At 46.8% G+C, this 24,200-nt stretch overlaps 3 protein-coding genes across 4 annotated transcripts; 2 read left to right on the top strand and 1 right to left on the bottom strand.

Moving 5' to 3' along the window:
* Window positions 1-455: 455 nt before the first annotated feature.
* Window positions 456-13,083, bottom strand: LOC105287100 (atypical protein kinase C). Of its 2 annotated transcripts, XM_020034248.2 has the most exons (9): window positions 13,028-13,083; window positions 12,462-12,670; window positions 5,465-5,515; window positions 3,477-3,562; window positions 2,474-2,747; window positions 1,550-2,002; window positions 973-1,445; window positions 788-903; window positions 456-609 (listed from the first exon to the last, which is right to left on the bottom strand). In XM_020034248.2, exons 1-9 carry the CDS (start codon window positions 13,081-13,083, stop codon window positions 522-524), a joined length of 1,806 nt encoding a protein of 601 aa, XP_019889807.1. In that variant the 3' UTR covers window positions 456-521. The 2 variants fall into 2 exon arrangements, with proteins under 2 accessions (XP_019889807.1, XP_011350827.1); XM_011352525.3 differs by lacking the exons at window positions 12,462-12,670; window positions 13,028-13,083 and adding an exon at window positions 8,891-10,418.
* Window positions 13,084-16,274: 3,191 nt separating this feature from the next.
* Window positions 16,275-20,643, top strand: LOC105287097 (SH3 domain-binding protein 5 homolog). Its single transcript, XM_011352521.3, has 7 exons — window positions 16,275-16,646; window positions 17,284-17,346; window positions 17,465-17,602; window positions 17,886-18,047; window positions 18,312-18,609; window positions 18,702-18,856; window positions 18,966-20,643. The coding sequence occupies exons 1-7, from the start codon at window positions 16,596-16,598 to the stop codon at window positions 20,076-20,078; spliced, it is 1,980 nt and encodes a 659-aa protein (XP_011350823.1). The 5' UTR covers window positions 16,275-16,595; the 3' UTR covers window positions 20,079-20,643.
* A 103-nt stretch (window positions 20,644-20,746) lies between these two features.
* Window positions 20,747-24,150, top strand: LOC105287098. Its single transcript, XM_020034250.2, has 4 exons — window positions 20,747-22,566; window positions 22,878-23,445; window positions 23,628-23,850; window positions 23,933-24,150. The coding sequence occupies exons 1-4, from the start codon at window positions 22,263-22,265 to the stop codon at window positions 24,119-24,121; spliced, it is 1,284 nt and encodes a 427-aa protein (XP_019889809.2). The 5' UTR covers window positions 20,747-22,262; the 3' UTR covers window positions 24,122-24,150.
* Window positions 24,151-24,200: the final 50 nt, after the last annotated feature.

Below are 24,200 nucleotides of genomic sequence, written 5' to 3'. Positions count from 1 at the left end.
GCGTAATCGAATTGGAGGCAACTTTATTTTCCCTTGGCAAAGAGGGAGGCTCGCGGCGGAGCTTAATTCAGTGGAAGGCAAAATATCTGCTTAAGAAGGCCTTTCCGTGGATTCTCGTCCTCCATATCGTCGTAGTCGTTCTCGTCGTAATTGCTAACGATCGCGTTATTATTGCCTGGACCGTAAGTTACGTCGGTGATGCTCAGGCGCGAGCACGCCGGGCTTTCGTATCGGAACGGGAAGGGCGGCGGCAGCCGATGATGATGATGATGATGTTGATGCTCGTTATAATTATTGTCGTTCTCATTCTCCTCGGAATACGTCATTAGGAATACGTTATTGTGATAACCTTGGTTACTTGAGCCGAGAACGGGGAGTAGGGGATCGATACGAAGTTTCGCGAGTCTGTCTTGCAATTCGTACATGTAACACTGCTGCAATTGATGTTGATGATGTTGCTGTTGCTGCTGCTGCTGGTAAAGGTCTTGATTGTGACGAGGCACAATAAGAAGCGGCTCTTGTCACACGCAGTCCTCCAGCGACATTAATAGAGGATTCACATACTCGAAGCCGTCGAACTCACTCTGATCGATCGTCTCGATTACCCTCCTGAAAATATATTTTCGCGGGTAAGCGTCGCGTCTAAAATACACTCTGCGTTGTAACAATATTAAACTTGCAAATAACTTTCTATAAATATCTGAAAATCTGCAAATATCTCAAACATCTTTTACCAATTAGACCAATATAAGCGTCCCAAAGTTAAGAAATGGAATTAGTAACTTACGGATCATCGGGAGTCAACTGAACCGGTTCGTCCGTAAACTCGGGCGGGAAGTTCGTTAGATCACGATCAAATTCCAGTGGTGGCTTATAGGGCGGCGCAATCTGCTTTTGCTCCAGCTGCGAGCGTTAAAATATCATTAACGAGTGAAAAATTGTATCCTGTAAAATTTCGAGATATAGAATTACCATTTCCCAATCGATCGTTTTGAAGAAGGGATGAGCAACGATGTCGAGAAAACCGGAGGGCCTCTTTCCGCAACCTAAACGCTCCGCAGGGTCCTTGCAAAGGAATCCTTTAAGTACCGACGCCGCCTTGACGGACAACGATCGCGGAATACGTATCGTCTTCTGCAGGATAACTTGGAACAGGAAATCCTCAGTGTTCTGATCTGGATTCTCGGAAGCACCGGTGATGTCGAAGGGACTGCGACCGGCCAGCATCTCGTACAACAGGACTCCCAGGGCCCACCAGTCCACCGAAAAACTGTACTCTTCGCCACGGAGGATTTCAGGAGCGATGTAATTGGGTGTGCCGCAAAACGTGTTGGTGTTGTCGCCCTCCCGGATACCTTCCTTGCACATCCCATAATCCGTAAGCTTCACGTGTCCCTCGTGGTCGAGCAGCACATTGTCCAGCTTTAAATCCCTGTATATGATACCTGAAAATTGCCGGAAAGTCAAGTCCAGTTCAAATGATCATGCTTCTGCCACGAAATTGTTGATAAAATTGCAAAAGGAAAAGACAAATCAAAGGGTTTTTTACCTTTTTCATGCAGAAAATTTAACGCAAGACTGATCTCGGCTACGTAGAACCGCGCGTGGTCCTCGATAAGACGGCGTTGCCTCTGCATGTGGAACATAAGATCGCCACCACGCACGAACTCAATCACGAAAAATAGACGCGAGGGTGTCTGGAAACAGGAGTGCAGGCCCACCAAGAAAGGATGATTCGATGCCGTCTCGAATACGTGTTTCTCCGTCTGCACCCAATCGATATCCTCGTCGTCCGTCACCAGGGCCTTCTTGATCACCTTCATCGCGTAAATCCTCTTGGTACGTTTCAGTTCTACCATCAAGACTTTTGCGTAGGAACCACGGCCGATCACCCTGATCAGCTCGAAGTCGTTCAATGAGTACTGTCGTTGCATATCGTTTGAAGCATCACCCTCGTGCAGTGTATCTAATGGTAGTTCTTCGCCCTCCTCATTTCCGATTCCTACGAATAAAACACAAATTATTGTCTACAGAAAACGAAACGAGTATCATTTGCATTGTTATTTATTTTTGTATTATTATTTTTGTAAATATAAAAATACTTATAACGCAACAACAGTGACTACAAATTTATAAAGTATAAAACGTTTGTAATAGCAATTTTAATCTTGCTGATAAATTATTATAACCATCGAACTGTTCTTGTGTTATCTACTCAGACAGAATTAAAATATTAATGGAATTAAATCCATGATTAAGATGTCGAAAAATTGATTATTCATAACCAGAGGTCATTCAACTGCTTTAATGCAAGTCCTCTAAAATCTTTGAAAAAATGCTATATTATTTATCAAACGACTTAGTAATAAAAGTTATATTATGAAAATTTAATAATACGCTTTCGCTTTTTGCTTCGATTTAGGCGAGGAAGGTTTGGAAGCACGCTCTTAGATTTTATTAAAAAGAGTCTTACGATCGCGCGAATGCTCTTCCATGATAGGCGACTCCTCATCCTCGAGATGAATCGCCTGGCCGCTCGAATACGAATCAAGCTGTTGGTCGCCGTTTCTGTCGATCGTCTGGGACTCGGCGCTCTGCAGTTGCTGTTGCTGCTGCTGCGGGCTCAGGCACGGAATGCGTATCACCTTGTGGCATTTTTTGTGAACGGGCAGCTTGCAGATGGTGCATTTGAATCCCTGCCGCCCGAGGCCCCAGATCCGATCCTGGCAGAATGCGCAGAAGGACTTCTGCAAAATAGCGCGGCAACGTTATACCGGAGATATTATATTATCGCCTGGGACCTCGAGAGTGTACCGCGGGCATCTCTGGAGACGAAAAGTCATGTTTTCAAGCTTTGCGGAGAATCACAGCCGTAACGTACGCAGCGCTTCGACTCCTCACCGAGCCCTTGGAGAAATCCACACGTGAGATGCGCCGAAATCGATTAAACGCGACGCGACATAATATTGTGTAAATACGGCACGAAACTTCTCGAGGTGTCTGCATAGAGAAATGATAATCAAGTTTAAGTGTCGGTCTTAAATGCAGAACGCTCTCCCAAAAGCGCGGGCGAAGTAAAGTACTCGGGGAAGGCAGGAGAGGGATGAACGAAACGAGAGGATTACGCGCGAAGCGAGATAGACTGGGTTCGCGCGTGAATCCAGCTTCGTGTGAGCAGCAACTTTGCGCTTCCAGCAATACAGAAGGAAAACGAGAGGGAGAGAGAGAGCATCGTGTGCTCTCTTCGTCGACGACGAAGTCACTAGCCAGCAAGTTTTCGTGTTGGAAGTGCTCTACGAGAGAGCAGCTTCGCACGGAACGTTGTTCTCCGTTGCCGCGTCGCATCTCAGCGGCAGCTTTATTCTCGTAGGTCGCAAAGACAAGTGTGCGAGGGCGGGCGAAAAGGAGAGGGAGGCTGGGTTGAACAGAAGATGAACAGAGATCGTGCAATGATAATTAAATGGAATGATGCTTACCCGATTGAATCGTCTCGCCTGAAAAGTATGGCCGTTCACATAGTACATCTTCTTCCATCTACGTGCGCCACGTCTGTAGATGCTTCCTTCGGAAAATGAAATAACATAAATGTCACAAAAATGATGGTAGGCACCAGGTGAGATCGGTCGATGTGCCGCGATCGACTATCGCCGTATCAAAACCGAATCGCGAGCGAGACAAAACTATGTTCTAAATGCAGTGTCTAATGCAAAGCGCAACATCTCGCGATCTATATTAATGCATAATTAAATCATTCTCTCGTCTGGCTTACTTATTGACAAATATTAAATAAATAATTGTCTCTCGTCTGACTTACTTATTGACAAAAAAATTCAATTCAATTCGAATTCAAACGTTTAACAATCAAATTTTAAACCAACATAGTTTTTTCTCATTATTTTTCGAGTTTTTAGTAATTGATATTTCCCGCGATTTATTTTATTAAAAAAAAATATTTACACAATATCGCGCGCAAATTCTCATTATTTTTCGAGTTTCGAGAAATTGATATTTCCCGCGATTTTATCATTAATGCAAAAATATTTACACAATATCGCGCAAGGCGAGCAACAACGAATTCAAATTATCCATGTGGGATTTTCGCTATCGCAGTTTCGGAATGTCCCTGTCCAGGGAACAGGACACGATAATGAAGTTTCGTCGTTGGACACCGCGGCTTATTATTTGCCGAATCGATTTTTTGCATCGCCACCCTCTCTCTCGTTTCGTTTGGTTGCGACTGATCGTGTTAATCAAGCGATGCGCTGCGCGGCTTCACTGACAACAGACTGAAGCGAGTTCAGCATAAACGGAAACTATAATAACAGATGCGAACGGCGACAATGATGGAATAGATTTGCGCGGAATGTTTTATAAAAAAAAAGTCAAAGAAACAAACGTTAGAGAGAGAATATCAACAAAATTGTATCCATTCTCTCTCATTTCTCTTTTCAAGTTAGTTACCGCACGGAAGAAGTCGAGCAAGCGTCATGACTGGTTGGATTCGATCCATGTTGTATTCGCGAGTACGATAGTCGCTGGACGTATCGAATCAAAGTTAGCGACCCGAGAAAAACCCCCGTGCGATGGAAAACACCAACTTTTTCTGGTCATTCTCACATAATACATAAATTTGCAGAATTCGTTCTTGAGGTCGTCATGATGTCGAGAAATATTTGGGGACTACCATTCGACGAACACCGAGCGATTGTATACCGTGGGGAAATGACTGTGCATTTCAAAAGCCCTTGCTGCAACTACGCCGGATTATACAAAGTCAACAGTAAAAAATTAATATTTTTCCTACATTAAAATAAATTAGTTTCAAAGTATATTAGTAATTTCTTAAAATTTAATTACATCAGTGAAATAAATTACCTATCCAACTTTCCTTCATAACGAAATGAACTTAATTTCATTCAAATTTTACAATTTCTGTCCACAAACCGTAGGGAGAGTCTCCAGCATATTTCATGAACCTGCTCCACCGAGTACGAACTCCGACACGCGACGTGTGGCACGAGAAAAGATTCTCGATCTTTCTGACGTTCAGAAAGCCTGACACAGTTGCAGCCAAGAGCCATGAATGTTAAACATTACTTCAAGATCGAACGGAGGCGTGAATGTTATGACGGTAGTGATTAAGAAATGTATCAAGGGGAAGAGCTTCCGTGTGCGTGGGTGTGTATGTGTGCACGTGTGTATATATATACGTGATGAAGAGCGGGGTGTCGAGAGCGAGAAATGGATGTTTCTTTTACGGCTTCTGCTTCTGCATGTAACCGCGTTACGTGCGTCTGACCGCATTATCGCGCGCTAATCGTCTCTTTCCACCGGCCGGTTAATTAGAACTCGCTGGCTAGTACGCATTGGCTATGATACAAAGATACATCGAGCGCAAGCGAGGGTCTTTGCGCGACTCGGCGGCGGCTCTGCGGCGTTTCCAATATACGGTAAACACACTCACTGTCTTCTCCCTGACATGGCATCCCAGGGGCAGGCGGCACGTTTGGAAAAACTGCAACAGAACAGAAAAGATTCACGCTCGTTTCGCTGACGGACGAGGTTCCTCTATGCCGGAGCTTTCGCCGGACAGACCCTCGGACGGTCATCGGAACGCGAAAGAATCCCGCACAGTTTCTACCAACTGGTTAAACAACGATCTATATTCCACGCGTCATTTCATTAACAATGCAAAAGGCAAGTCAAGTCAAGCGGAAGGAATGATAAAAATTAACGACGGCAATTGTTATTCATGACGGCGAGAGATATGAAAATGGTCCAAGGTAGCAGAGCCCCACGTTAATAATTGCCAACGAATTCTCGGGACTCTGGACCCCGGACGAGCGGAGGATGCTACGAGGATCACGTCTTCTCGGGTATCGTGGCTTCGTCTATGATTCAAGACTGCGAATTTAATTCGTCGGACGGATGTTCGCGATGGGTCGTCACATCACTCTCATTGTCAGCTCTCGGGTCCGTGCCGGCAGCGGCATCGCGTCCACTTAGACTTTAAGACTTTCGTTGGCTCGAATGCCGACTTACACGGGAAGCAAATCGCGTATCGGAACCCGATCGAGATTCGCTGCTCGTTGTCCAACATACTGCTTGTGTACTGGCTGTCGCAGCCTGCTCGGTATCACTCCGGTTACGGTTAGATAACGAGTAACACTGAATCCCTATTCGAGCCATCGAGCGCTCACCGCGTTATCACTTATCGCTCGTCGCCGTACGTTCGCGAAACCCACGTCGAGCGCTGTGAATAGGTGTGCGATGATAGGTGATTTGTGCCTCTCGGTTAGCGCACACCACGATTAAATTACGTCGCACCTCCGCGCTGATAAAACCGGCCAAGTAGCGAGCGCGCCCGCCAGATCTTCGCCGAAAGCTGGTCCTGACGTTGTCGCGGGCGTCCGTAATCTCATTACTCGCGACGTCGCGCACTAATCCTCCTCCGGCCCGGTAGGAGCGGTCACAAACGTCGTATAAATTCTGATTAGCGAGGACACGAGCCCTTTATCAGAACACTCCCGGACACAGGCGTCGCTTCGGACGTACATACAACGGAACGAAGATTAAGCATAGGTATATTATGTCGCGTGCCGCGTGCACCGCCGGATAATGCCTTATGGAACGTAGAATCAAAAGAATGGCCGGATGAGACGGGTGGAGTGAAATTAAACCCGCGAATTGTGTCCCGGATTATTCGCTTTAACGCTTTAAAGCGACCATACGGACTTGGCAACTGGGTGGCTCAAGTCGGATGCGACTGACCAGCGCTGCTTCGTACCTCGTGATGAGATTCGAGGGAGAGGAGTCAGTGGAGCAGCTCGAGGCGAAGGCCGAAACGGCGCCGAGCATTACAACGACGGGCGAACGAAAAAAAAAAACGGGTTTTGTCCGCATGTACGTGCCGCGAGTATAGATAAAAATGTCGACTTTTTGCTCAACTTCGAAATAAATCCTCGCGACTCGAGCAGTGTGCTCGATGAATGCGGACTGATGAAACAATAGCCGGAGAACAGGCACAAGCTGGTCAATCGATTCAGGTAAAACGGGGACTAAGATAATTTTTCGAAGCCACCCGACTGAAATACTGAGATGAAACAAATTTACAAGTGGATTCATCCAGAGTGCGAACGGAAGTGACTCATCAGTGCACATCGATTCAAGTAAATTTAAATCGGAGAGAAAATCCTGCGATCAAGTAACTAATTGCAATCGTTAACAATTTAGAGGATTTATGGGGAAAAAACGTCAAAATTGAAATATTAGATAACGATTAGATAATTAAAAAAGGAGTTCTATAGATCGGGAAAGGCAAGATTACCATAGCTCATTTTGCCAGGCACTCCTCAGGAAATGTATCCGCGCGAAAGGTGAAGCACAGAGCCGCGAGGATTGCATTGACACAACGGCAACAGTACGACGCAACGTGTCATACGATCGCAACGAATAGCGAGTTCACCTAACGAGGCCATCGATGTTCTCTCGGTGGCACGACACGCGTAATCGAATCGTTTGTTACGAAAGGGTCGCGGTTCACCGCAAACGCGTATCAATGATGCACCGCGCGCGCGTGTATATGCGGTGCGCACGAGAGGCGAGCGCAATTTCTTGAAATATTCATGGACTAATTATCGCGAAGAGGGATCGATGACACGAAAGATAAAGACGACACACGACGGTGTAACGTGCAAGACTTATGCGCTGCAACGTGCGACCAGCCGTAAGGGCTGATGCACGCGCGGCAACCCCCCTGCTAGCGCGATCTATAATATAATAGTAAGTGCATAAGCGCAGCCCCTTCAGCATGTACACGCGAAAGAGGGTTACGAGAACCGCACTTGAAAAACTTTGAACCCACCTGGAGATGTCTTGTATGCTATGGTGGCGAGATGTCGATACGTAATGGAGCTTTAATTCGCGCTCTAAATTAAATCTATTGGAGGACGAAGACAACAGATTCGCACGCTGCACCCGATAACATTGTCACGAGCTAGAGAAGGAACAGATAAAGTTTATCGTCAAAGCGACCGCGACGCACCGATAATGATCGTCTTTGTCGCGTGGCGCACACATTGCGAATAAAGGACTACCATGAAACAATAACGAACATTGTTGCGCAATGTACTGTGAAGATTTACAAACAATAAATATAGAGGTGCAATAGTGGATACTTCAACTCTGATAAAACTGCCGTAATCGTACGTGTCACGTTAAAAAAAGTTATCGCGCGATTATTTCGCGGAACTAATGCAAGGAAGGGGAAACACAATGTTGAATTGGTCTGCCGTTTATAATTCCATGTTAATAATCGAACTAAAATCGGATAAAAGTCAACTAGTATAAAAAAATATTTCTCCATTCATCGTTCTTGCAAAAAAGAAAGAAAAGAAAGAAAGATGCTGAGCGACAATTCGATAGCAACTACCTCAACTACACACAGCGCTCCCTTATTTTAGCGACGACAAAGTCGGCAATAATTAATGCACGTGACCGACTTAGAGTTTTATATTACTGCAATGCGCTAAATGTCGCTATCACGATTTCCGTCAATAGAACCGGAAGCGGGGTGAAGAAGTTTTTTGAGCGTTGTTGAGGCGAGCTCGAAGGCAGCGGTCAAAACTTGGAAAACACGGGTTTTTCCGGACGCGCCGAATGCATCGAGCGAAATGCACCAAACGTGATCGCACACAAAAACGTTATCTGGCAAGGCGGACGGGCAGACTTTGACCTAGATCACGTGCCGCATTAAAAGAAATACAACAACGACGACGGCAGCGGCGACGACGACGATGACGACGACGACGATGAGAGTGAACCTCGTGATGCGCGCGAACGGCGGCGCCGCGCTTTCCTCGCCGCGCCCTTGGCGAGGGAATTCACCTACCCCAGGTGATCTCGTTGAATGGCTGGAACTGCGACGGACCCACAGGCTCGACGTCGAGCAGCGATGTCATCGAGTGTGCGAGTTCCGGCGGCAGCGGCTGCTGACCACACGGTCCATGCACGCGGCATGTCGCGGTGGGTCCAATGCCGCGTCCGTAGATCATCTCGACGTTGCTCACTTCGTCGAGCTCAGTCTCGGACAACTCGTCCATACCGTCGTCCGGCGGGCACTGCAGCAGCTTCGACGGTCTGATAACGGACGAGGAGGTGCCGGGCTGCGCGAAGATGTCGTCGTGATACATGTGGTGGTGCGGCGGGCTGCCGCCAATACGTGATGACGGTGGCGAGATATCGGCGGCGGCGGCGCGGAGGTGACCAACGATGGGTTGCTCGTACTCGGCCGAGTCGCCGCTACCCGGCGACGACGGTGCATACGAGCTGGTACCGGGTCTCACGTGGCGCTCCCGCGGTAACACTTGGATGCCGGTAGATGTGGTGGACGAGGAGGATGGGCCGACACCTTCGGCAACGGTGATACGGCGGTTCGCGGCAGCGGCGGCCGCCGCCGCCGTCGCCGCCGAGTACGAGTAGAAGGAACCACCCTGGATCATCATGCTGCAGGGTGGCTCCTCCGCGATTCCCACACCGGGGGTGGTCACGCCGAGCTCTCTCTCCTGCTGCACGGTGCTGTAGGTGCTCTGCGCAGAAAGCTCCGTCTGGTGTATCTGTTGTTGCGTCTGCTGCTGCTGCGATGCCTGGTGCAGGCCCTGGTGCTGTTTGTCCTTCTCGCGGCGAGGTGACCGACCCCGATCGCTGACGGAAGTCGCGCTCCAGTAGCCCCACGCCATTCCGTTGCGAGTTCAGCCGTGCTTGCCGCCTCGCCTTCCTCGATCGCCGCGGTGTGCGTGTGCGTATACGTGTACGTGTACCTTCTCCGGCCGCTCCACCCGCGCGGCCACCTCCTGCCTCTGTTTTCACGTCTTCCTGCCTGTCGGTGCTTCCTCCGCCGCCCCGCCTTGTCTTTTTCTTTCCACCTTTCGTCTATCTCTGTCTTTCTCTCTCGCTTTTACCCCGCGGTCGACCTCTTACAGGAGCCGCCGGGATGAGCATGCGACGAATCACCAACTCGATCGATGCTAGTTTACCGCCTCTTTTGCGACCTCTCTGTAACCCGCGACGCCTAGCGAGCCAGGCGCGCCGACGACTACCGCGATGAATACCGCTGCCGTCGAGGCGCACACGATGACGCAACTCCTTCGCGGCTTCCGAGGTTCTATCGAAGAGGTTTTCGTCTGTCTCCTTCTTTCTCCCACCCTCTTTTACTTTCCGTAACCCCGGGGCAACTTCCGGTTCAGGTTTCAACCCTATCCGCGGCACTTCCACCTGACTTCGATCCAAACAGCGCGATCTCTCACGCTCGGCGCGGCCAGCTCGACGTTGATGGTAGTGCGCGCGCGACGTGACGTGTGTGTTGCCCTTGCTGATCGGTCCGTGCAAGGATATCGACTACCGTCGCGGTGAGATGCGTTAACCGCCCGCCGCCGCCGCCGCCACCGCCGTCGCCGCCCGGCGCACGCTGCCGACCGAATCGCGCAAACGCGGATCTCGTCGAGGTGGAGGCGATACATGCATCCCCCTCGTCGTCCCCGTCGCTGTTCTCGGTCCTACACCCAGTCTATATCCACCCACACGGCCTCTGCCTCTCCCAACCTCTTTCACTCCTTCCTCCCATCACCTCTTCCTCTATTTCTTCTTCATACTTTTGCTGTTTGCGCGCTGATTATCCGGCGATTCCCCTCCTGTCATCGTCTTCAAGTTTCAGCTCGGCGCTTTGTGTTACGTCAGACCGCGTTCCTCTACTTTGACAATGTCTATCTTCTCTTTGTATTTTCATTTTTGTACAGCATTCGGAGGGAATCGTAAAATATGTAATTAGACTCGGTTCTACTTTAGTTCCTCGATCCTTGCTCCAACTTCTCGCTTCGGTCGTTGATCTTTTGTCTTTTGATTTATCATCGCGAACTTCTTGCCTCTTCGTTATCTCTCTGCTGCATCGATTCTCTTTCTTGCCTTGCTGCGGTTACACATAGTCACCGCTATTGCTGTTATTGCGACTGATGCGATCGTATATAGTATAGGTTTATGGAGACCGATGTGCATTACATACATCGGAAAACTGAAAGTCTTTCGTCGATATTGCGCAACGATGCCTGACTACTTCGCGTATATAGAGCAAAGTCTCACGACGCGTTCCGAGTTTATGTTATCGTAAAAGTGGAGTTTATTTCTAAACATTTTTCGATTGTATTTCTCCTTTAAAGAAATGCAATTTCTTTCAATTATTCTTAACACGACTTAATTGTGGCAACGAGATATTTAAAATAAAAATGATTTTGAAATCAAGTAATTTAATTGCGATACAATCCCCACTGCAGTATTTGCTTGAAGAAATTATACGTTCTCTATGTTTGCAGTCTATATTTCTCTGCAATTATAAAAATAAGAAAAAAATGCAATCAATACGTGCTCGTTTCTTTTCTCGAGACTTTAATCCGTGAAGATCCCCAAGGGTTCGTCCCGCCCGTAACTTCGTCAGAGACCTTTGATTGTCATTAAATCCGCGCGAAAAGGAGCGTCACGCGGCGAGATCGCAAATCCGCAAGCCGGGCCGGAAATGTATGCGCGATCACGGCACGCTTCATCTTCCAAGAAGGATCCTACCATCGCGCAAATGAGACCCGCATCGAGTCATCTCCGGCCGGGGTCTTCAAGCGAGGATGAATTCCCATCAGGCGCGTCACGCGCGCCGCACGATAGACGTAGACAGAGACACATGGAATATAATGGAGAGAACATAAAGACGGAGCGCGCGATCTCTCCGAGAATGCTGTCATCCTTGAGGAATCGCGCGGCAAATCGATCGCTTTGGTATCGGCACATGTCGGATGAACACCGACATGTATCTACCACACGCTCTCAGACGCCGATGACGCCGTGCTGTTAGTTAATCAGCGGCTCCTATCGGCGATAAGCTTACCGATAAGGCGAGCACCGTCGAGGCGTACGCGCACCGTTATCCGTGCGTCGCATATCGATAATCCGTGCTCGCGAAACGTTTGCATATGCAGACGTCGAATGGTGCATCGCCGGCGATTGTCCGCCCGCACGATTGGGGAGGCATGCCACGTTATCTGCCCGTAATCTATGAATGACTCCTCCGTATGTATACGAACGGTGGTCGTTAATGTAGGATATCAAGAGTACCGGTGCACGTTACCGGAAGTTGCTCCACCGCGCGCGCGCGCGCGAGCGTGCCTCCGCTCGACCAAACAATTCCGACTACTGCATGCAAGTGCGTCATTCACGAGCACGGTGCGTCGATAATTAATTATGTAAGCACCTAACGATCGTCATTAGGCGCAATCGACACGCAATTTTCGAATGATCGGTGCGCTCGCGGTTAAACGAAGCGTCCGCTATCGCTTGAAAGCGGAGCGACGCCCAATAGCGACGAGAACGATCGCGAGTATCCGCGTATCTATCGCAAATAGCGTGTTGCACTTCGCACTGACCGTGTATCTTTATCTCCATGTCCTTCTCGAGCTCGTACAACCTCAACGCTTCGTCCAGCTCAGCCTGGGTGGCGATTCTACACGGGTCGCCCTCGTCGTCCACCCACTTCATCGTGAACTGCTCCGTGCTGAAGCCGCAAATCGCTCGCATCTCCTCGCACAGCGTGTCCATCGTAATCCCCGGTGTGATATACGTGATTTGCACCTTCCTGGCATGAGAAATTTACGTTATCTCTCCATTAGTTTAAAAAATTATTGCAAACATTTGTTTATAAAACAAATCTATTTTGATTTTGATTTCCTTTCTTAAGACGATCTCGAATAAGTTTGTTACCGTAATTGAATATATTTGAATATAATTGAATATATTTAAATTACGTTTTATTGGAAATGACTCATTTTGTGGTCGAAATAGAATCGGATAATTAACATGTTATAATTAAGTTAAGAGACGTGGAATTATTCTCTAAATTAAAAGCAAATGAGGGAATTTATCTACATATATATATATCTCCCAAATTGTAAATTATGTAACGCAGTTTTTACAATAATAATATATACGTTACCCATTGTACATAATTTTTACTCGTATGTCATCGTTTTCCGTTGTCTGCGTAGGCATTTTTGCTGGTCCCCTATTCTGAAAGCACAATCCACAGTGACTTTAAGTCTACTTTGACTCTGGTCGAACTCGCGCAGATTTCAAGATTTCGCAGCGCGATCTTTGTCGCGGACGGAACAGTGCGGAAAGGGGGGGGGGGAGGAGCACAATTTCACCGTGAAATCCGCTCGAATGCGTGCGTCCGAGTAAACGGACACGTCGGAAGGTTCAAGCGCAGCGGTTTAACGAGCACGCGCGCTCGAGCATGCAACAGCATCGCGCGGCACCGGTAAGAAACTGCGGCGATGTGTGCTATCGTGTCGGGGGACGAGTGTCAAAAAAGTAGGCTGTAAGATACAGCCGGATAACAGTTATCTCTCCGGAGGAGCAGAGGAGGAGAGCGCGATGCACACGATCCCTTCGCGGGAGACGGGAAACGAGAGCGCGAAATCGGCGATCTGCGTGCCGGTCGATTTGACGCGGCCGAGCGTGCCCGCGGACGCGGCAATCGGTCGCGGACACGCGTGACAATTCGTCTCACACTTGGGTTCCGCTGTCAATCGGAGGACGCGCGTTTACGGCGCGCATGGCTACTGACTCACCGCGATGAAACGTCGCGAACCGCCGCCGCCGCCGCCGTCGTCGATGCACCCAGTCTGTCGCACAGCCTCGCACGCGCGGCCCAAGAGAGACGTGTTTCCTAGGCTAGGCTAACCGCTAGAATCGTAGAAAAACGTAGAAAAGGCTTCGCCGACGCGGTAACATCAACTCGAAATCGTAAGGCACTGCTTGAGCGGCATGAAGCGTTGTCACTTGGCAATCGCCATATTTGTTGGCCACTGACTCGCGACGTGCGGTCGCCGTCCTGGATAGTGCGCGAGCTTCGTGCCAGATGACGGGACCTGCCTGGCGAAATTCTCGGATAATCGGCAGCGTGTGCAGTGGGTCATATAAGCCTGCGCTTGTGGCGTTGTATAAAGAGATGTGAAATGTAAAATTCTTATGGATATTCGTCTCGCGTGTGCTTTCTAAAATTAATTGAGTTATTTTCTACAAAACTCTATAGAACGTAATATGTATGTATATGTATATGAAGACATTATAATCTATTTTGCTAAATAAAAAAGAACATGATTCTGTAAATACTTTTTCTTTGATTTAATAAAATGGAATAATTCCAAGATCCCTTTCTTGATAAAGATGAAAGACATCTTTTTCGGTAAAAACTTTTGATATATGAATATCTCACAAAACGTCATATATTTAGCAAATGTTTGTATATCAATCGACCTGATTTGTATTAGTTTGGCTTTCGATTATTAATTTTTACGATTCTTTCTATATTACATTTTTATAAAGAATAATGTTAGGAACAATCAAATCCTTAAGTTTAGTTTATTTGCATTGGCAACATTGGCTAGTTATTTTTCTTTATATCTTTAGTAAGTGTGCTAAGGTTGTCAGGGCTGCGTTCCGATTCCACGCCAGGGTGCTCTCTCTCTCTCTTTTTATCTCATTCTTGTATCTTTCTCACTCCAACATAGCGGGTGCACCTGGGTAAGGAATCGGAACGCAGCCCAGCACTGCTTCTTCTACCTTTTTGACTTTGTCAAGTTCGTTTTATCTCTGCGTGTACTTTATAAATAAAGTATCCTATTGAACAGTCACACCAAGCGTTTTTACTGAAGCAAACTCGGCCTCGACATTAATAAAATTATTACAGGTTCATTTTTCAGGAACAGACATTGAAGGCATAGCAAAAGTTTCTGAAAATAATTTTTAAATATAATAGCTAAATATTTCAAGCGGTCAAATGGCGGTAACTGTGGCGTCATCTACCAAAATATATTGAACTATGATGAGCGATTGAATGGATCTCTATGGCCAGTATTCATAGTCGGATCTTATATTTAAGACCGTCTTAAGTGTATCTTCAAATACTCCGTAGCCAATGAAATGATCTATACAACATCTGCAGATAAATTTAAGACGGTCTTAAATATAAGATCCGACTAAAGCCTTCGGCCGACCAGCGCGACGCGGTTCGCGATGCGCGATACGCGACGTGCGATATCCAATGAGCGTATAGCTTTTCCATAAACACTGTACGCTCATTGGATATCGCACGTCGCATATCGCGCATCGCGTGTCGCGTCGCGCTGGTGTGCCGGAGGTCTATGAATACCGGCCTATCAGTCACGTCAAAACTTGTCGAAATACATAATTATCATAAATGTGAGCATATTCTCGTATTTTAAAAAAGAACTTGATTTATAAATGTGTATAATAATTATAATTTGTTCTGAGACGGTTAATTGTTAATACGGGATATCCAGTAAAGTTCTAGCCAACGCTTGTTTTCTAATTTGCTAATCTTAATTAATAACTGTTTAATTATTACGAAAATTGCAAATTGCCTATAAAACTGTCTTTCTGCAATTGTCTATCTTCGAGTGCGGTTCACTTAGCGCTACAAATACTCCAAAACACTCTCCTCCTTTTTATTTGAAAGAAGAAAAAGGATAGAAAGTGTTGATCGCAGACTGTTGTTAGTACTGCGTCGGTATTATCTAAAAGTTTAATTTTGAAAACATTCACTACAAGCCTCCATTTATTATTAAAAAATAAGATAGTAGTACAACTCAACGATGGGTCGGATATAATTTCATTTTTTTAATAGTTATCAATGATAATTTATTTATTTTTAATAAACAAATCATTTATTTTTGAATAAACACAATTAGTGGATGAAGGAGCTTTAAATTTTTAATTTTAAACTACTACTTAACGGTTGTAAAATTATTTACTTGTAAATAATATTGTTTAAGAGAAAATCAAAGAAATTTTTCAAACTGCGCATCTCAACGATGATACACGCCCACACAAAATATCAGATGAGTTTCATTATTACATTTATAATTATATACAACTATAATTGCTATATACAACTCTAATAAAATTGTATTCGCGGACTGAATCAGCGGATTTGAACAATACATTATCGCTATCGCGTCTGATCGCGTCTCTTGAATCTCTCATCACAACGGCCAGCCGGATCGGCCGCTCCATCGGAAACGATGGGTCGGTCCAATCACGGAGTGACCGAGGTGGCCGGCAACGACGACGACGATGACGATGATGATGATGACGATAATGATAATGCGGGTGTAGACGGCATCGGCGAGATGCGTCAGCGATTATCTCCGCCAGTGTGGACGCGGGCTGCCCGTGCCGTTCCGCTCTCGTGTTTTTCCGTCCAAGTTGCGCGTCGCGTTCGCGTCTGAGTTCTCCGTTCGCCGTGAGGGTATGAAGTTAGCCGCGTAGTGCTCGAAACGACTGAAGACCGAGCCGCGCGTAGAGTGCTGCGGGGATGTCGCAGGACGTAAACACGAGCCGCGTCGCGGCCGTCTGCGTCTGATACCGCGCCCGAAACTGCGCCGTCGGCACGCAGTTGCGTCGGATTGCCTCGCTCGGCGGCGAACGAGATGGCGAGTTGACGTCGCACCACGACGCCGCGTGCACCCAGTCGAGGCATGGACGTCGCAGCGGAGGACGCCGAGGCCGCGCTAGACCCGCGGATACAGGTAACCTCAGCTATAATGATCGGCTAATGATCAGCTCATCAGCAGCTCCTTCCTTCCGGCTTTTCGTCCTCTCGCTCGCGCGCGCGGTCGCGGACAAATACTTCCGGTGATTTTTTGAGTGTCGCTCGTGTGCGTTAGGTTAGTCGAGTCTTGCCTTTGTGCCCCGCGCGGGGCACAGCGCCTAACACCGCCTGGTACATTGTCCCACTTTGCTTTCACTTTCCATCTTTCGCGCCGACGGACGTGGCGAGATGCGCTCGTTTATGAATGAATCGGTTCAGTCAATTCCCGAGAAAAGATCTGCGATCTTTTATTTATTTCATGATGCAAAAATGTTCAATGGCATTCTTTGTTTTTTGATGTACAGGAAGTTGTATATTCCTTCCTTTTTGCTGCGTTTTTGCTGTGTTGCAACTAAAGGGCAAATAAATTAATAATAATGTAATAAAAATCTTTGCGTTACGTTGAGAATTTTGAGCTTGTAGTACATGGTACAATGTTACATAATCTTATCTTGTTGGATGAAAAGAGGAAGTTGGAAGAGAAGCATGTGCGATACACACCTTTTTGTGCGCATTAAAAGTTATGCAGAATTATATGTGGAATATAAATCACAGAATCAATTTGTGTATTTTAGGTCGAGTTGGAGAACTTGAACAATGCGACGGATGATATTAATAAGTTGGAAACTGAATTGGATGTAAGAGACAATATTTTGTGTATGATAATGTTTCTCTGTAATCTAGAGATTTATATATATAATATTGTGTGTACATATATTTGGGAAAATTATAAATACACATAATCTCAATTTTTAGGAAGCTCATACTGCTTTTAGACAGCTTCTTTCTGATACCACGAGGAGATTGAAAGAGATCACAGAGAAGCTAGGTACTAGCTGCATTGAGAAAGCAAGATGTTACTACGAAGCCCTAGAGATGGCTCGGCAAGCTCAGGTAGAGATCTAATCAAACTTATTAATTAAACTTATTATTAAATTAATCTAATTAAACTTATTAATTTTATAATTAATTTTATAATAATAATGTACTATTTTATTAACATTTTTTAACTGACTTATCATTATATTAAATTTATTATTTTTCCCTTTTTCTGATTCACTTAATTGTTTGAAAGACATAAATTAATGCTAATTATATTCTACGTCTTTTAATTGAAATAACAGTTGCGTGAAACCACTATTTAAATGGAACAATGGAATTTCTGCACAATTCACAGGTGCAATGTCAGCAGCAAGCGCAGCTGTTTCAGAGAGCCAGCGAAATTCATGCAGCCGCGAAAGAAACGGTTGCTCTAGCCGAGGCGCGATTCATGTCTCATCAGCATGAGTGGAATTTCGACCAAGCATGGCAGGATATGCTCAATCATGCGACCATTAAAGTGAGCACTAGAGTAGTATATACCGCGTACGGTAATCGTACGCTACGCGTTTAAATAACAATTCTCCGTGAATCACTCGATGAATATTCGAAAACATTTTGAAAACATTGCTGTTTATTACTCACGTCCATTCTGCGTCAATTATTTCTTTTCATTGTTCACGTTTCTATTTCGTGCTGACCGATTTATCAGTCGGCACTTTCGATATATCGCAAAGATATAGACATGAAATTGCGAGACGATCAGAGCGATTCTTATCTTAAGGTAATGGACGCGGACAATCAGAAAGCGGAATGCGGCCGGGAGCATCACAGGCGAGCGATGCTGTTTCACGATGCCGAGAAGAAGCTGGTGCAGCTGGAGGAGAAGCATCGGCGTGCGATAATAAAGGCACGGCCGTATTTTGAGGTGAAGACTCAGTGCGACTCGATGCTGGCGACGCAGAAGGAGAGAGTGGAATACCTGCAGCAGACCGTCAAGGAAGCCAAGCGCAATTATGCGAGGAGTCTGCGAACGTTGGAAGATATCAGCAATCAGATACATCAGCAACGAAGAGATTACGGTAGTCTCGAATGCATGTGCATTTAAAGAAGAGGAGAAAGTGCGATATTCTACTTTGTTTTTTGTTTAATACATGTGACATTTACATTTTAGATATCGTGGCTAACGGACCGCGAGAACCCGGCGTCGGTGCGGAGCTCATCGGTTCGGACATGTATCAGAAGTACGAGAAGGAGTTCAGCGGTGCCGACGGTTGTAAATTATCTCTCATCAAATATAAGAAGAACGAAAAATTGCGCGATATCGAAGTTAGTAACATTAAATTAATTATATTAAATTAAATTATATAATTAAACTATATTAATATAAGATAAGCTTTTAAAAAAGTGACTCCTATTTATTGCTTAAAATTTGCAGAGACCTTGTTCGACGAGGGAGGACACGGAACACCTGGATAAAAGATCCGTGGACGGCAGCGAGAGTAAATTCACGCAATGGGAATTGGAGCTGCAAGCCAGTATGGAGAAGCTAAATCGCTTGTCGATCGAGAAAGCATTGTACGCCAAGGAGCGAGAGAGTGCACGAACTTCGTCCGATTTACGGGACGTCGAGGTCGATTCCGTGAACAGGACCTGCTACAATCTTCTAACTACCGAACAGTTTAACACGCACAGCTCGAATCGGTTTTCGAGATCGACGGAAAACAATCCGGAAGCTGCTGTTGAAGGGGACAAACAGACTTCGCACTTGCGAAGGTCGTGCTCAACTATCGATTCGGTGGCGACTGCGGGCGATGCACCGACGGTCACTTGGAAAAGCAACGCCTCGAAGTCGCTGAGCAACAGTCCGGTGAACAGAACTGCATCGAGTCTTGAGAAGAAAATTCCGAGGAAAGTCGAAGCTGTATCGAAATACGTGCCAAACAGAAGCTCCCGACTCGATATGAAGAACCGGAAGGCACAGAGCAGCTGGAACATCAGTACTTCTCCCGATATCGACGCCGCGAGCCGAGCACAATCGAGTTCGTCCACCGCGCAAGCTGCTAAGACTGAGTTCCCGCCCGCGGAGCCCGGTTCGCCAGGACAGCACTCCGCGGCGTCGTCCAACGTGAGTCGACGCTTCGTCAGCTTACCACCGACTCGATCCGCTCCGCAGAAAAGCGCGTCGTGCAGTGCCAATTCGAGTCCGATAAAACTGAAGAAGCTCCTGACGTCGTCCACCAGATCGTCGACTAGCGCGAGCGTGGAGGACATCGACGGGGAGCTCGTTATCAAGAGATACAAGAGTAAAACCACCAGTATTAGAGAATTGCCGTTACTGTCGCTCTTCGGGCGCGCGTCCGCGTTATCGGCGCTCCGGGGCAAGAGCTGCAGTATGATCGACCTGGACAGCAAGCAGAACTTGAAAACGCTGCTGGACAACTCCCTGCTGGGTAACATGCAGGCGGTCAGCGCGGAGAGATTGGCGAACGTGAGGCACAAGTTGGTCAACGATCGTCCGGGAGCGGCGACGGACAATATTAGGAAATAAGTACGAGTGAACAACGCGGTAGGATAGATTACTTGTGATAAGCGGTTTCCCTATTTAACGCTATGTGTGAGTAGAGAATTGTTAATGTCATTAAGAAGCTCAAGCGCGAATGAAATCTAGCGGAGACGTCGCAATTTAAGCGTGACAAGCGTGAGGATAATGTCACACGCTCTCGCGGTCACGAATCATCGTTACAGAATCATGTTTGCAGCTGTACTGCCAGTTATACAGCAGCCGGTTGTTAAGTATATCCTGGTATACGTTAATTAACAATATGTGTGTCGTATAAATATTCGCGGATCAGTTGTTAGGTATTAATACTTTCCTCGTATTAAACAATCGATTTTTGATCGCAGCCACACGGCGCGGCGATCGAAAACGCCCGACCGCGACGAGAGTCGGGCAGACGTGAGAATTAATTCAGTGCAAATCTATATCATCGTTTACAGTTTAAGCATACGCCCGCCCGCTACGGGAAATCGACGATGCGCGCGCGGCGTATCGTTTACTATTTTCTAATCTTTTAATATGTGCTTTTTTAATAAAACATGTTTTCTTAACAAGCATCTGCCGTGTATGCGTATCTTAATTCGCGCGATTGACAAATATCGTAATAAACTTGAGACACAGATAGTGATAGCTCTATGTTAAGAATTCTTTCAAAGTTTCAAAGCTTCTTACGAGCGTGGCGTGAAGGCAAGGACTCTGATAGTACACAATTATTAGCCTGTTTTTTATTTATACGTCTCAAGGCTATCAGAAGGTATCAGCTACAGCCTTTTGTATCAGATAACACGTTCGTCGGACACATTCTATGCGCGAACAGATAGACATCGCGCATCGATCGAACACAAAAGCTCGAATTGATTCGTATCGCGTATCCACGTATTGCCTTGTCAATTAGAGAAACGTATTTTCATCTGAATCAAGATCGAGCGAGCGCCGCCGAGAATTAGTTTTTGCAGCGGCGTTGCACCGATGCGCGATATCGCAGTGGTTTGTTTCTTCTTTGTTCCGTTCCGACTTTCCGAGACGTCAAGATGGCCTCATGCCTCTGATCTAAATACCGTGCGTATCGTGCATTTCTTTTCCGGCACCGACGAATGTAAATTCCCCTGGACTAAATTGCGCGCGTACGGAAATTGCGCTGGTCGATTGGACTTCAATCGGCCGTCGAGTAATTCAAGCGTCAAGAGTCACCTCGGAAATCGTAAAAATAAGTCTCACTGTTACTGTTGCGATTACACATCGGCTTTCAATTCCGCGGAGATAATCGCTGAGCCGAGAATATTAACTCTCTGGCACGGGTAAGCTCGTCGATAAGCATCGCCGTCTCGCTCGCCGATATACAGGGTGGCCGGCATTAATGCTTAATGACAGATTAGCCAGTTCGGGGTCGGTCTTGCGTCTTAATGATTCACACTCGTAAGTAATTAAGTAACGATTACAGAGCGAACCGAGGACGCGAATAATGTAATTACATCTCGCGATCAATTATCCAGTTAGATTTGAGCTCTCGGTCCGCTCGGCGAGTTGAGCTTTCAGACACCGGAAACTGCGATCCTGCGTATATCACGAGGACGGACTATTGTGACAAAGAATCGGCCCGATTGCGGAGACGCGCGTCACCAAAGGTTATCGGAGCGCGGTGGCGATAAGCGCTACCGCACACAAGCGACGGGGATGCCTCGCGAAGGAACGGATAACGAGAGGGTCGACTATCGGGCCGCCAAAGCCGACGGCCGTGCGATAAATAATCATCACAAGGCATGTGATATATCTGCAAGCACGAGACCGCGAATTCGCTGACACAAAGGCGCATCGAGCCGGCTCTCGCAAATAAGAGAGAGAGAGAGAGAGAGAGAAATCGGAGAACGTTACGATTTTTGCAAACGCGTTGTAAAATGTTTTTAACTTAATCGTCGTAATCGTGAACGTTGGCAACCGGAATTTTCTGTAAAGAGAAAAGAGCGGAGTAAGCTGCCTCTGTTTTTTTGCGAGAACTTTCGTGCGATCATTGCAAATATTAATTATAAATCCGTACGTAAACCGTACGTGATAAACTCGCGTTGAGATTAATAATCATTTTAATCAGACTTTTTCTTAAACGGAAGCAAATATTTGCGTTCACAGGGACTGAATTATGTCCATCTCGATCGCAAATATTCCGACAGCGACAACAGGATGCAGAAGAGAGAAGAACTCTCGGACGAGATCACGGAGGACGAAGCGGAGGAGGAGGAAGCTGACGAAATCGGGAGCGAAGAGAATGCGGCGATGCAGGAAATAAACGCGAAGCAGGAGAAAGATCAGTGTGAGCACGGGGACGAGCAAGAGGATGTGCAGATTGGGAAATGCGCTGTTTGTCACGTTATCATTGATGATACAAATCTCGGTAGAAATGTCGCTGATTCCGAGCAGAATTCACGCTGCGCCGAGGGCTATCTGTTGTGTCAACGTTGCGTACGAAAGATTTCAGCTCGATCAGGTCGATAAAACTTAAATTCTTGCTATCTTCTCAAAAGCTGCAAAAGTAATTAATATTACAAAAAGAGAAGAAAGGAAATTAAATTTTAATTAATTTAATTTAAATAATTAAAAAATTTAATTTTAATCATTAAATGTTTAGGAAATCTTAAAACGCTTTTCCAAATCTTCAACAAACCAAGCAACAATAATTAATAAACTTCGGTATTAAATTTGCCGATTAATTACCGTCAGGTTTTATATTCGAAAAAATCGAGATATTAAATTAAGATAAAATATCGCTTGAAAACTGAGAAGTATCAAACCTCGCAGGCGCGGATCTCCAGTCGCGAAGATCGCGCGCGTGTTTTTCGCACGGAGACGATGAACGGAGTGGACGCGTGCAGATGTACTCGGGAAGAACGTATAGCTCGCCGGTCGCGATGTGCCTACAGCCTCCTCCTCCGTCGCAATGGACCGGTAACTTCAACAGGACGAATTCCATCGATGCAACTGGCGAGGTGATAGATTACGACGCCGTCGTGTCTTACGTCGTCGATCAGAACGATCCGCGACGTGAGATTGAGGAAACGGAGAGCCGTGAAAAGCAGTACGGTGGATACTCGGCGAGAGGAAACGGCGATCGGTACGCTTGCGAGATCAAACTGAAGAGTTCCTCGTCGGCCGATTGTTCCCGGCGACCTATACGTTGCCCGCGCCTCGACTGCTTGGTAAACGTTGCATTCTCGGCGCTCACCCATCACTTCCTCTTCGATCATCCCGAGGTGCCGATCCTCTGCGTCGAGCCCGGTGCCGAAAGGACGCTCATCGTCAGCTACGGAGCGCTCTCTTGCAACTCCAGCCGTTGCCTAGCCCTCTTGCTTGTGTCCGGGAAGCTCTCGTTAGTATATTAGTATAATAAAAGAGTCCCCCCCCGTGTATTTAAATATTCAAGTTCGATATACTCGGCGATATCGATCAAGTCGAAGCGTCCTTCGTCTATTAAAACTATCACGCGGCGATGTGAAATATGGATGTAAAAAAGTCTGCCTAGTTAACCGTAGAAATGTTTCTAACAACAAGAGATTCCGCAGCGAGGTTCTTTGGCGGTAGTCAAATCCATCCCAAGTACCGAAATCGGTTGCCCCTACCAGTACTAGCCGCGCGTCTGCACAACAATCACAGTTACGCGTGCTGCGAGGAGATGCACGCTGGCGGCGAGGGCCGTTGCGAGAAGGACATGATCATTGCTTGGGTGGCGGGACTGGACATCAGCGACATCGACAGGCTTCGCTGTAGCATTCAGGTGCAGTATCCGTTCAGGTCGACAAGACAAAGACGAATAATAAGTATTTGACCATCCAGTCTACGAGCGAACGGTTTTCCAGGCCGTGGACAGCATCGAAAACGGTGCGTTCCGATCGCTCACGTACACGGGCCCGGTGACTTCACTGAGGACCGCCCAGTGCCCGCGTGACGTCTTCCTGGCCGGCGACTGCATAGTTCTCCACGAGGGACTGATCGGCCACATCACGTCCGGCTGCACCAGTCTCAATGTAAACGTCGTTGTGCATTAAACTCGCGTCAAGTCGACGTTACGTGTGTCCATGTGTTTCCTGATTGCGAAAACGCACGCTGATTCGATCGCAGAAGAGA

Source organism: Ooceraea biroi, chromosome 12 (assembly GCF_003672135.1).
Source record: "Ooceraea biroi isolate clonal line C1 chromosome 12, Obir_v5.4, whole genome shotgun sequence".
NCBI classification, from domain to species: domain Eukaryota; kingdom Metazoa; phylum Arthropoda; class Insecta; order Hymenoptera; family Formicidae; genus Ooceraea; species Ooceraea biroi.
The sequence above is the reverse complement of the archived record's forward strand: the minus strand, read 5'-3'. Positions and strand labels throughout refer to the sequence as shown.